Source organism: Parathielavia appendiculata, assembly GCF_033297405.1.
Source record: "Parathielavia appendiculata strain CBS 731.68 unplaced genomic scaffold N657scaffold_1, whole genome shotgun sequence".
Taxonomy (NCBI): domain Eukaryota; kingdom Fungi; phylum Ascomycota; class Sordariomycetes; order Sordariales; family Chaetomiaceae; genus Parathielavia; species Parathielavia appendiculata.
This window is the reverse complement of record NW_026944220.1, coordinates 3,349,357-3,361,555: the sequence shown is the minus strand read 5'-3', so window position 1 is coordinate 3,361,555 and position 12,199 is coordinate 3,349,357. Positions and strand designations below refer to the sequence as shown.

The following is a 12,199-nucleotide window of genomic DNA, read 5'->3' as shown; positions in this document are numbered from 1 at the left end:
TACCTCAGTCGTAGGTGCAGCGACGTGCATGAATTCATAAATGGCGAGCTCGTTGATCGGTTGACGGAAGCGGTCAGGTGGACTCGCTGTAAGAGTCAAGGGAGGCCGATCGAGACCTGTACCGCCCACATACACCAGTGTGCCGCTTCGTGATAGAACGGAGAAATGGCGTAGTACTAGTGTGCAATCTTGTTTGTGGAGGTTGAAATGTGTGTGTTCTGTGTTGGATTGGGACATGAAGGAGAGTGGACTGAAAGAGATCGGCAGCGACTGAGCGGTAGGAGGGAGAGCTTTCGAGATGTTCTGCAAGTCCGGAGGAGAGGTGATAATACAATGTGTGCTCTCACAATACCGTAGACAAAAAAAATCTATTGCGAGCTTCGACGTCGCCATCTCCCAAGCTCGGGCCACAGTCCATGGTCACCTGAGGCGTGGTTAACGTGAGAACGGAAACGGCAAACGTGCAAGAAGGGCAGAAGCTGCTCAGACTTCCACGGATCACCATCCTTTTACGCTAACCATAAGGGGGTTAGCGTACTTGTCCCCGAGACAATGCCAACTTGTCCCGCCTTACCTCCTGAATTCAGAGTCATTGCTGCTGGCTCTAAGTCAAAACTACCAATATATAAGGTACATTATGGGCGGTATGAGCTGAAACTGCTGTCGAAAGGAGGCATAGAACTGTCGTATGTCAACAAACAGAGCCGAAGGGCACACAGGTTTCTCTGCAATGGTGGAAGTGGACAGGGAGAGAAATGGCTGCAGATGCTTGTCAAGACCCACCAAGGTTGCAACCCCTGGTTATCGAAAAGAGACTTCGCTTGTGTTCGAAGGAGACGGGCGGTGAGTCTGGAAGTGTTGCTCAGGACTGTTTTGACACTTTTTTTACCTGCGAAGTTTGTCCTCGAGCCTTCCTTTCCCTTGAAGCCTCTATCCAGGGCAGTGGCTTGCCGTATTCTTTGGCTTTTGGCTCAAGAGCCGACCCAGAGACGCAAGAGAAGCGTGGACATAGCCGGGCATTGAAGGCAGTGGATATGCCGGTGTCGGTGGAGTCGATTGGCCTGCCGGTGGTGTGAGGCAGGCTTGCGAGGCACGCCGGCATATTGCATCCCTTTTCGAGAATCCGGCCGGTGTCGGGTCAGCAAGAAACCATCTGCAGAGTCCTGTCGGAGATGCGTCCACATGGCTGATGCACGAACGCGCTGCTCTAGGCCAGCATGACCTACTGTGGTACATTATAAGGAACAACTTTGTACTCGCTTGTTGGCGTCTCAGAGGCTTGCGGCAATCGTCGGAATTCTCGTCCGAATCACCTCGATAGGCCAAGTGCAGGACCATCAAATCGCAAAATGTCAGAAAGGCAAGGAAACGGTGGTAACGGTGGAGCATGACTGATTTCGTCCAAGTTGATGTTGAACCAAATTTAAAGAAGTGGAGCGGTGGATACCCGGTAGTGGTTGACAAAAATCCACTCCAGTCGACCTTGCAGGAGCGGTGACTTTCCCATATTCCAGGTTGTTTCGCCCTGGAAAGGGTGCCCAACATAAAATACCTTTGAGTAAAGAGACGGGAGATAACAAAATCTGCAATCGTGTTGCACTTTCCCAAGCAGACTATCATCTAATCTTTGGGGTAAAGGGGGGAAGGTGTTGGGCGGTGATGCAGCCGAGCGGCACTCTCCTGGTGCGATGGTGATGGTGTTTGATGAGGGTAGGATGCAGATCGACAAGGAACTGGAGGAGTCCTAGCTGCAGTGACAGGCGGCTCAAGTACCCTGAATAACCGCTACCAACCAGACAGCAGGCATGAAACGAAATCAGAGCATTTTGCCACCTGCCGTGAGCAAGTCGGTACCTGCAACCCAAGTATCTCTATCAATGCAGCCTTTGTGGGCTCTGTGGGTCTCGAGCTGCTTGTGGCTGCAGATGAGCGCGTGCAAGGGAGAGCTTGGATCCCTGTGCAGAAACGGTCTGGATGCAGTCTCGTGTTTTCCTGGCTTCTTCGCGGTGTTGCACGCCTGTTGCGCACCACTGTGTCTCCCAGGGACTACGGCAGCACCTTCCTGTGTGAGAGTGATTGGACTTCCGTCAGCTGCTGCCGCTCCAGGGTCCTGCTTCCGTTTCGGGCCCAGCGGGAATTCAGCCAGTCAGAGCCCGAGGATGAAAGCGTCGGGGCTGGGTTCACCAACGAGCAGCCATGCCGGCGCCGTTTTGGACTTGGAGCACCCACCGACGAACAAACCGTGACCTGCTTCGTCCGAAATAAGTAGCCAGGGAGCTCATCACGCGGCAGGTTCTTCTCCCTCTTTCTCTCCCTTTCTGCTTGCACCCTCCAACACATCTCGTCACCGAGATTTTCTGCGATACCCCTCCAAAAAGAAGCAGTGCAGGCCACACCGTGATAATAATCCGTCACATCAAGGCTCCTGTTTTTTCTTGCTCTCTGTCTTCTCAGTGATACCCGATACCCGTTTTCTAAATTTTCTTAAAGATACCCTGCTTTTCAAGCAACTCATAATTCTTCACAATGGCCGATACACAGAAGCCCGCCGACGTGCCGCAGGAGGCCCCAGCCGTTGAGCCCGTCGTCGACACAAAGCCCGCCGAGGCTGCTGCTGCCGAGACCACCGAGACTGCTGCTGCTGCTGCGGCTGCTCCTCCTGCAGTCGAGGTTACCCCTGCGGCTGCAACTGAGACTCCCGCTGCTGCTGCTGCTACTGAGACCGCTGCGGCTGCGGCTCCGGCTGAGGAGACCAAGAAGGAGGAAGAGGCCAAGCCCGTTGAGGAGGGCCATCTTGAGCACAAGGGCCAGGGCGCCAACTTCCCCAAGTATGCCGTCGTGTCGCTCTGGGTTGTTGATCGACGCCGTGCGCTAATGTCATGTAGGAACTTCCTGTACACCAAGCACCTCTTCTGGTTCGGCTCTGAGCCCGTCGATCTCAAGTCCATCGCCTCGTTCAAGGCCGACAAGGTCCCCGACGTTGCCCATCATGTCACATCGTGGGCCACCGAGACTGGCAAGGGCCTCTTTTTCTACAGCGAGAAGGGCGACAAGGCTGCCCCCACCGGCGCGATCCACCTGGTAAGTCAATCAATTTCCACTTGACTGTGGTTCATGGGCTGACTCGAAACCCAGGCCGATGCTTCGGAGCCTGCCGTTGATGGCACCCACAAGTTCCACTTCACTGCCAAGGGCCACAAGCACACCTTCAAGGCCGCCAACACGGCTGAGCGTGACAACTGGGTTGCCCAGTTGAAGGCCAAGATTGCCGAGGCCAAGGAGCTTGCTGCTACCGTCACCGAGTCTGAGACGTACAAGAAGACCCTCGAGAGCCTGAAGCCCGCTCCCGTCAAGAAGGAGGAGAAGACTCCCGCCGCTGAGCCTGCCGGTACTGAGGCTGGTCCAGCTGCCGAGGAGCTTCCCGTCGCCACTGAGACGGCCGCCGCTGAGCCTACCACAGAGGAGGCCAAGAAGGAGGAGGACAAGGCCGAGAAGGAGGCGCCCAAGCGCCGCTCTGCCAGCCGTAAACGCACTTCCATCTTTGGCATCGGCGGCCTCCTCGGCAAGAAGGAGGAGAAGAAGGCTGTTGAGGCCACCGAAGCCAAGCCCGCTGAGGAGACCCCAGCTGCAGAGACCTCTGCTGCCACCGCCGTCGAGGCTCCCGCTGCTGAGGCCGCCGCTGAGCCCGCTCCTGCCGTCACTGAGGCTGCCACCACCGAGGCTGCTCCCGCTACCGAGGACGCGAAGGAGGAAGAGAAGAAGGAAGAGAAAAAGGAGACTGCTGAACGCCCCGTCCACGTCAAGCGCACTAGGTAGGCGATACTGGTTGTCTTTCGTGCCTTGTTCCACTTGCTGACAAGCTTGAAGCATCTTCAGCAACCTTTCCTTTGGCAAGAAGAAGGCTGCCGCTCCTGCCGAGGCGTCTCCTAGCAAGGAGACGCCTGCCAACACCACTGAGGCTGTCGCTGAAACCGCCCCCGTGATCCCCGCCGTGGAGACTACCGAGCCTCTGTCTACTGAGGTCGCTGCTGCCCCTGCCGCTGCGCCGGCCGAGAGCACTGAGGCCGCTGCCGTTACCACCAACGGCGATACCAAGAAGGAGGAGAAGAGCGAGAAGCGCAAGAGCGTCCTTCCGTTCGCCTTCGGCAAGAAGAAGGAGGGCTCGACTTCGGATGAGGAGGCTGAGAAGCCCAAGTCTCCGTCGGCTTTCTCCAAGATCCGCGCCACTATCAAGGTACGTCTATGCTCAAAGTCTGTTGAGCAGGCTGTATATGAGACTGACGTGGTTACAGGGCAAGGGCAAGGCCGAGAAGACCGAAAAGGCTGGGGAAAAGGCCGAGGAGACCCCTGCTGTGCCTGCCATCCTCGCCCCCGAGACGGAGGTCAAGGCTGCTGAGCCCGCCGCCGAGGAGGCTGCCAAGCCCGCCGATGTTGAGGCCACGCCTGCCGCTCCGGCTGCCGCTGAGGAGGAGACTCCTGCCAAACCGCTCGAGGCCACCCCGGCTGTCACCGCCGCCGCTTAGAAAGCGACGCGGCGCGCCTTTTGAGCTTATCATGACCATGAGCAACGGATCGGACGGGAGATGAAATACGACCAAGAAAAGAAAACATAGAGCGAATTCTCCCATCAACGCACGCCACCACGAGAGGCACAAACCCACCCTCGTTTTCACCTTCACCCTCGGGTTAGGTCGGGATCGGATCTGCATTTCGAGATACCCAAGTCAAGATTGGTTCTCTGATACCCTCACAACTTGTAGCAGCGTGCGAACAGCAGCACGAAAGTCGGTGTAGCATATGAACACCGTTCTCTCAATTGCGTTACTGCTACTTGTTTCGATTTTTCTTGCTTTTTCTACATGTACCTCGCACTCTGCTATTTCTCCTGTTTTCGGTGTTTTTGATACCCAGAGTATACCCCGCCTACCCTCTCAGCAAAGAGAAGGCACAGTCGTTTAGGTTGGCTTTGGGTTCGTCTGACTGATGAGAAGAGACGGTGGTTGGAGCTGGTCTGGTGCAGGTTGGCTGACCAACCGAACTCAACAAGAAAATAAGGATGACAAAAAAATACAGGGTTGGGTTGTGGATTGTGGGGTGTGTCGTTGAGGGTGCTGTGGTTGTGAAGGGGGAATCATCATCGGACGTGGTGTTCTTGTCCTCGTGTCTCGCCAACTAGGGTGAGGTTTCGAGGGAGGGCTGACCCAAGCAAAACTCGCTAATAGCTAATAATATACCTCTCGCATGTTGAATTCGCCTAAACAGGTTGTTGTTCCTTATGGCTGTGTTTGTCGTCGCTGTTCTAGGTCCGTCAAGCACTGAAAATGATATGGTGGGCTTCCGAGTAGACATCACCATGAGTTTGTCTGCCAGCCTGAGATACTCATAACCTGATGTCCATTCCTACTTTCGATAACAGGTCATGTGTATTTACACACATACCTTACATTACCCAATTTCTCACTCACTCAAGATAGCTTGGTTAGTGTTGAACGCTAGAGTGACTCGAGGAAACAAGGCTCTTGCTCATTGTCGAGCTGTCTGTTCTGACGTAGAGAACATTGGTAGCAATGTCAATGACCATCCCATATGCCCTTCGTGATAAGGTTGTCTTGTTCTCCTCCTCCCCCTTGTTATTTCTTCTAATTTTCTTCTATTTCTGCTTCTTTTCTTGTCCTCCTCCTTCCTCTCCCCCCCTCTTCTTACCCGCTATCTCCATCCTTTTCCCAGACCTTAAGAAAACCTGTCCAATATATGGATGAACGAGCATTGGCATGTTAATTGTGTCCCCGCTTTAGACGAGAAATGGAAGGGCCTGCAAGTAGATGTATAAGGTATATATGGATGGGCCGCAGTTCACTACATCGATGGGAGATGAACAACAGTCCTGCTTGCTTCCTCACCGGGATTAAAGGAGGCCAGACCACTGAGCTCGCTGCCACAGGAGCGGGTAGTTAATGGAAAGTCATACTTCAAAGAACTGGCGGCTTCCGGGGTCTGAACTCACACCTCGTGCGCTTGAAAGGCGGTAAGTTAATGACAACGGGATGAGAAGTGTGCCCTGTGCTGTCTAAAGCAAAAAAGACTCACAGTACATCAAGAGAGCTACAATTCCCTTTGCACGAAACCAGACATACCTCACTACCAGCCCTCAACCATCCCCCCGGAATAACAATGGAAGACTCAAGTCTCTATTTATGGGGCGATGGGGTAATTCATCAAAGGAAATGAATTACCAGATCACAACACATCAAATATGGGTGGAACGAACGCGCCAGGCAGTTTAGTCAGAGTAGACATTACCAGTCTATTTAAAAGTCACGTTCTTTCTCATCCACGAACCTTCTCCATCCATCTAGTTTTCCCACCTCCCATGACTCCCCCACCGAAACTCCGCGATGACATATGCTTTATAAGGGTGGTATATCCTCCTCTCCTCCGCAGAGAATTCCTATCCATCTACCTTCTGACCCCATCACTCCGACATGAACCCCCCGCCCAAATCTACAATCTCCCTGCTACATAACCCTAATCTCCAAAGCAGCAGCAGCAGCTGATCCAACACCCCATCACAAAACGCCAACGCATATCTCTCTCCGCGTCCGTTCTTCTTGAAAAGGTTCGATCTCATATGAAATACCGGCGGGGATCCAACGCTTGGAAAAACATCCCATAACTCTTCATGGCTGGCCTTGTTTCAATTTGAGATTTCATAAAACCCAACAGATATCTTTCAAGCCCCTTGCCTCCCCAGAGGTCTAACCTTAACCATCAGGGTCCGCGAACAAATCATTCGCAGCAAGCCATGATCAGATTCGGAAACGACCGCAGGAAGGTACAAGCCACGTTGCGTTGATTCCTTTGCATCGTAAGAGTCGAGGCCCCGTTCCCGGACCAGAGCGTCTGCTTCAACGCGGCTTCGGAACCATGTTGTACTTTTCAACCAGCTCCTCGATCTTGGGTATCAGTTCCGAGATGCGGAATGGTTTCGAAATCACGCCATCCTGTTTCAGGTCGGAAAAAAACCCACGGTTAGCCAACAAAGAACGTCTGCAACGCCCACTTAACAGTCCAGCAAAAAGAGAAAATCTTACAACGCCCGCAGCCTTTGCATGCTCCACCTGCTCCGGCCGCGCATACGCCGTGACGGCGACAATGGGAATATGCTGCGTAATTACCCCCTCCTTCTCCAGCCTCCTGATCTCACGCGTGCAGCTGATGCCGTCCATGACGGGCATTTCAAGGTCCATCAAGATGACCGAGATATTCTTCTTGGTCTCTACCCTGTCGTCTGACCCAGGAGGACCCGGCGGTGACAACCAGACTGGGTTGTTGCCGTCGACGGCAGTAGCGCTCTCGTTCCAAAACCGGGAGTGCCTCAGCGCGGCCAAGGCTTCGCCGCCATGGTTGGCAACGTGCGTGTTGCTGCCGGAAAGATGCAGCTGCCGCTTCAGGACCTTCTGGTTCACCAGGTTATCCTCGACAATCAAGATGTCGAGTTTAGGGGGTTCGGGCTCCTTCAAAGGTGACGGCGGCGGCGGTGGCTGGTCGGGTACCTTGGTGGGCGTGGCGGGTCGGGATGCAGAGGGTAGCACCGGAGGTGCGCTGATAGAAGAAGACAGCGCAGGTCGTGTAACCTCGGACGTGTGCATAGGTTCCGGTGAACTCACTCGGGGATGGTTGGATTTGCGGCCCTTGATGTAGAACGCAAAGGTGCTACCCTGTCCTTTTTCAGATTGTACCGCGATCTGTCCACCTTGCAGCTCAGTCAACGTCTTGCATATGAAGAGACCTAAACCGGAACCACCGTATCTGACATGGGTCCTTGGGCTTGCTTGACTGAAGCGTTGGAAAAGGATTCGCTTTTCGTCGTCATCCAATCCAGTGCCTGTGTCAGTGACAGCAAAGTGGAGGTTGATCTTTTCGCCATCCGCCCAGTCAGCCTCATCGGTGAAGTCGTCCTGGCCCGGTTGCCGCGGGGGAATGTACGACAAACCCTGCTCTTCCTCCCCGCCGTCTTTGGATGCCCCGATGCTGACCACAATGGAACGTTTCGGCCGGCCCTGTGTGAACTTGATGGCGTTGGTCATCAGGTTGATGAGGACCTGGCGAAGTCGCGAGGGATCCAGCTTCACCCAATCAACTTTCAAGTCCCGGTACGATTGTTCGATGGTCAGCTGGCCATCGATGCCGTGTGAGCTCAGTTCAGTCTCGAACATCTTGAGAACATCCCGAACCACGCTGATGGGCTCGACATCAACAGGCGTGACGAGTAGCAGATTCGAATCGAGCTTGGAGAGTGTCAAAATGTCGTCCACGATCCGCTTCTGGTGATTGGCGCACAGCGAGATGATGTTGGCAGCCTCGATGCAGCTGTCAATCAAGGCGTCTAGAGCACCGGAGGCGTTGGCCGAGGGGTCTCCTTGTCTGTACCGGCTCAGCCCAGACGAAATCTCGTCTGCACATTGCAGGATAGCGCTCAAGGGGTTCCGCATTTCATGACTGGTTATGTCGATGAAGTTCTCTTGCTGGCGCTTTAGCTCGACCGCTTCCTCCCGGCGTTGCTTCTGGAAGTCCTCGGCCCACTTCTGCTGCGAGATGTCTGTGATGCAGCCAAATATGCTCTTTAAATTTCCGGACTCGTCCGTCTCGGGGTACGCACTCATGAGCGCCCACACGTCGACGCAGTGGCCGTCAATGAGCTCTCTGGAGCCCTTGAACCGAAATTCGTGCGTCACGCGGGTCTTCTCTTCGACGAGTCGGCGCCAAGCAAGTTCTGTGCCAGGTCGATCCTCATCCCGAATGCTCTGCATCCAGGCAGCGAACGTGCTTGCGCTCCTCTGCAGACCCGAAATCCTGTACCACATCTCGTTGCAGTAGTTGATGTGTCCATTGCCGTCGGCAATGAACAAGCCGACGGGTCCAAACTCGGCCATTCTTGTGAAGCGGTATTCGCTCTCGACTGCCTCTTGGGTGCGGAGACGAAGTTGCAACGAGAGCTGCTGCCGGTCGAGGGCGGCCAGCTTGGCCGCCCTTTGTCCGCGCCTGATTTCCTCCTCGAACAGAACGACGGAGGCCAGCGAGGTGGCGAGCTGGCGCGATAGGAGGTTAACGAATAATTGGTAGTCGGCGTCGTACGGGCGCCGCGGATTAGTGCCCAAAACGATGAATCCCACGACGGAGTCACAGGCCGTCGTGGGATGCACTGGGAACACGACGAGGGTGCGGCACGGATCGCCATATCCTGTCCACGAGACGCCCTTGAGCAGCTCCGTCGGTAGGCTGCCGTCTTCCTCGCTGAGGATGATGGGAGTGGCTGACTGCGCCAACGACTCCCTCATGTACCGGGCAAAGCCTTCGTCGCTGGACCGCAGGTCGATCGAGCGGACGGCGCACGGATGGCCCTCGGGAACGCCAATCGAGTCTTGCAGCAATATCTGCGGGGGATGAGAAAGGCTTCCTGAGCTCAAGGACGAGACTTCGCTCTCGTTGTCCTCGCCGGCCGAGTAGATGAGGGCAAAAGGAGCATCCAACTCATTGTACTCAAGGCCCTTTCGAAGCTGCTTCCAGAAGCTTTTCACATCGCGGGCCTGTGCTGTCTTGATGCCAATTTCGCGAAGCGTTAGCATCCGGCGCTCGGCAATTCTCCGCCGCGTGTTTTCGAATGCAGGATTATAGAGAGCCACGACTGTCCCATCACCTCCCACCAGCGGGATGATGCCCCAATTGAAAGATGTCTCCTCTACGTAGCCGTGACGCCAGAGGAAAAGGGTGTCGTCGTTCTTCATTGTCGCATATCCGCTGTTCCAGGCGGCTTCAAACACGGGCTGGATCTCGTCCCAAATTTCGGGCCAGATGTCCTGGTATCGCGATCCCATCAGCCGAGGGTGTTTCTGCCCGGCAACGGTGATGTAGGCCTCATTGTAGATGGCCACATGGTCCCGACCCCAGTAGAGCGCCGCGGGATGTGGGCTGCCCATGATTAGCGTCGAAAGAATGCGCAATTCCATCGGCCAGAGCTCCACGGGACCGAGCGAGGTTGCTGCCCAATCTATCGATCGTGCAAATTTATGGTGATCGGGAAGATTGGGGTCGTCGATGGGAATCCGCGTCCAGTCAAACGTTGTCCGCAGCGGAGGCGAAAAGATAGCCAAATCATCGAAGGGCCTAACGACGGTGTCGGCAATCGAACCGGTCCTGCTTCGAGGTTCAGAGTGAGAGCGAACGTGGGCCTGGGCCTGGGCCTGCAGGGTCGATTCGAAGTAGTCGACGCGCTCTCTCGTTGCCTCTGATTTCCTGCCTGTCCATGGGTTCAAGCCTAAATCAACCGCCGGCAAGTTCTGCACTATCTGGGCTTGGTTGGTCAACGTCGGTGTGTCGGCCGCAACTTGCGCAACATGATAGCCCCGGATGATGCGGAAGCGCTTCCTTAGCGTTGAGCAAGTCCATAAGAGCCCCGCGTATGCGGCCGACTGAGAACCAGCATCCGAGCCCGTGGTTTGCCGCATCAAGCTCACCGCCCAATCCTTGAATTCGAAGAATTCGCGGCTCTGCGCCGATTCCGTATCGGCGGAGCTAGGCTGCAACGACCCTAGAAGTGCGGGCGTGGTCCTCAACGCGACGTTTGCGTATACTAGGTGGAGGGTCCTGGGCGAGAAATTGGCGGGGTCATTGAGGTCGATGATGAAGGTCGGGCGGTCGTCCTGCTCCAGCAGCTCGACCACTCCGATTCCTTGGAGCAGCTGGACAAGCGAGGGTTGCGGCCAGCCGTCAGGACTGCGCGAGACGCTGGATGGCTCAGTTGATGACCAGCTAAGTGGGGTCCCCGACGACCTTGCGGGGCTTGTTGCAGTGACTTGCCCTTGAGGCAAGCGAAGGGTGGTCGTCACGCCATCAGGACGTTCGTTGCTCATTATGGACGAAGCCGGGTCTGGAGGAGAGAAGCTGGCCAGACGACTAAGCTTTTGATTCGGCGAGTTGGAGTAGAATAGGGGAGATGCCCCCACACCCGGCTGAGCGGGAGTGACTTCGCCCAAGGTTGGAAGTGAGAGACTTCCGGGGAAAACAAGGCGGGCCTTCTTAGTTGGTGATCCGAGAGGGCGCGAACCGCTCTTGTCGATTGCCGAGTGCCTCTTGCCTCGGTAACCTTCCGGCGGGCTTTCGGTGGCCGGTTCGGGGACGAGCGGATTCACAGCAGGGTCGGCGTCGGTCTCGAGGGGACGCTGGCCGGGCCTGGGAGTTTCGTGCGCTAGCGAGTGAGCTTGCAAGTCATACTGGTTGGCTTCAGGCGTCCGAAGCCAGGGTTCCTCTCCGTTTGGGGTCGTCCAGACAGGCTCGTCCGGGTAATGACTGCTGCTGCGGCTGCTCGTGGTGCCGAGTGTAGAATTAGTGGTGGGAGGCGCAGAGTCGTCGACGGTCGATGGGCGAGACGAAACAGGGCGGGGCTGGGGGGAAGAAGCAGGTTGCGGGCCCCCCGGGGTAGAAATATCGAATTCGGCTCCGTTTCCCAAAGTCATTCCCATAGGAAGCAGCAGGAGACCCGGCGCGTCTCGACCGTCTCCCAGGAGGGAATGTTGCCGCGCCTGTTTCTGACCTGAGCCGCTGAATTGAAGGGGGGAGAGGTGAGTGGCGGGTCTCGACTATCCGCCACCGAACCCGGAAGACCACGACAACGGCGTTGGAAACAGAACGGCAACCCGTTCTGGACAGGGGGCAGGGAATTGGGCACCAGACCGAACAGCCCAGCAGGCCATTGGCCAACGATGTATGAAAAACTGATATCAAGCTTCTGGGATGGTGGAATTCGGCGGCGGCGGCGGCGGCAGATGTGGTTTAGAAACAAAGCGAATACCTTAGTTCCAGCAAGTCTCGGCTCTGAGGTACAGATATTTGTCGCACCGTCGTCGTTTGTGGGGAACCAGAGTGTAGGTCGAAGGGTTGAGCTCTTAAGGTAATAATCGGGAGTTTTGCTCCGAGGACAGAGAGAGAAAGAGACAGTAAAAGCAGCGAAGTAGCGACCCAGGTGGGTTTGGTTTCCGGCTAACTGGTACAGGTACAATTACATGAAACGAACGGAATCCGGTGTTGCGGGGAAAAGTGTCCGGGTCACCAACCCAAAGAGGTCCCTTTTAAGTTAAAACGTCATCTCAGGCCCATCGATGTAGGCAAAAGTGCACGGGTTGGATCTGACTGTCATGAGCAA

At 55.6% G+C, this 12,199-nt stretch overlaps 2 protein-coding genes across 2 annotated transcripts; one reads left to right on the top strand and one right to left on the bottom strand.

Moving 5' to 3' along the window:
• Positions 1 to 2,526: 2,526 nt before the first annotated feature.
• Positions 2,527 to 4,523, top strand: N657DRAFT_676874 (uncharacterized protein; the record flags this gene model as incomplete). The annotated part of the gene is made up of 5 exons (XM_062795933.1): positions 2,527 to 2,828; positions 2,886 to 3,081; positions 3,136 to 3,812; positions 3,868 to 4,234; positions 4,293 to 4,523. The coding sequence occupies 5 exons, from the start codon at positions 2,527 to 2,529 to the stop codon at positions 4,521 to 4,523; spliced, it is 1,773 nt and encodes a 590-aa protein (XP_062652987.1).
• Positions 4,524 to 6,905: 2,382 nt separating this feature from the next.
• Positions 6,906 to 10,910, bottom strand: N657DRAFT_561079 (uncharacterized protein; the record flags this gene model as incomplete). Its single annotated transcript, XM_062788035.1, has 2 exons — positions 6,906 to 7,001; positions 7,092 to 10,910. The coding sequence occupies 2 exons, from the start codon at positions 10,908 to 10,910 to the stop codon at positions 6,906 to 6,908; spliced, it is 3,915 nt and encodes a 1,304-aa protein (XP_062652986.1).
• Positions 10,911 to 12,199: the final 1,289 nt, after the last annotated feature.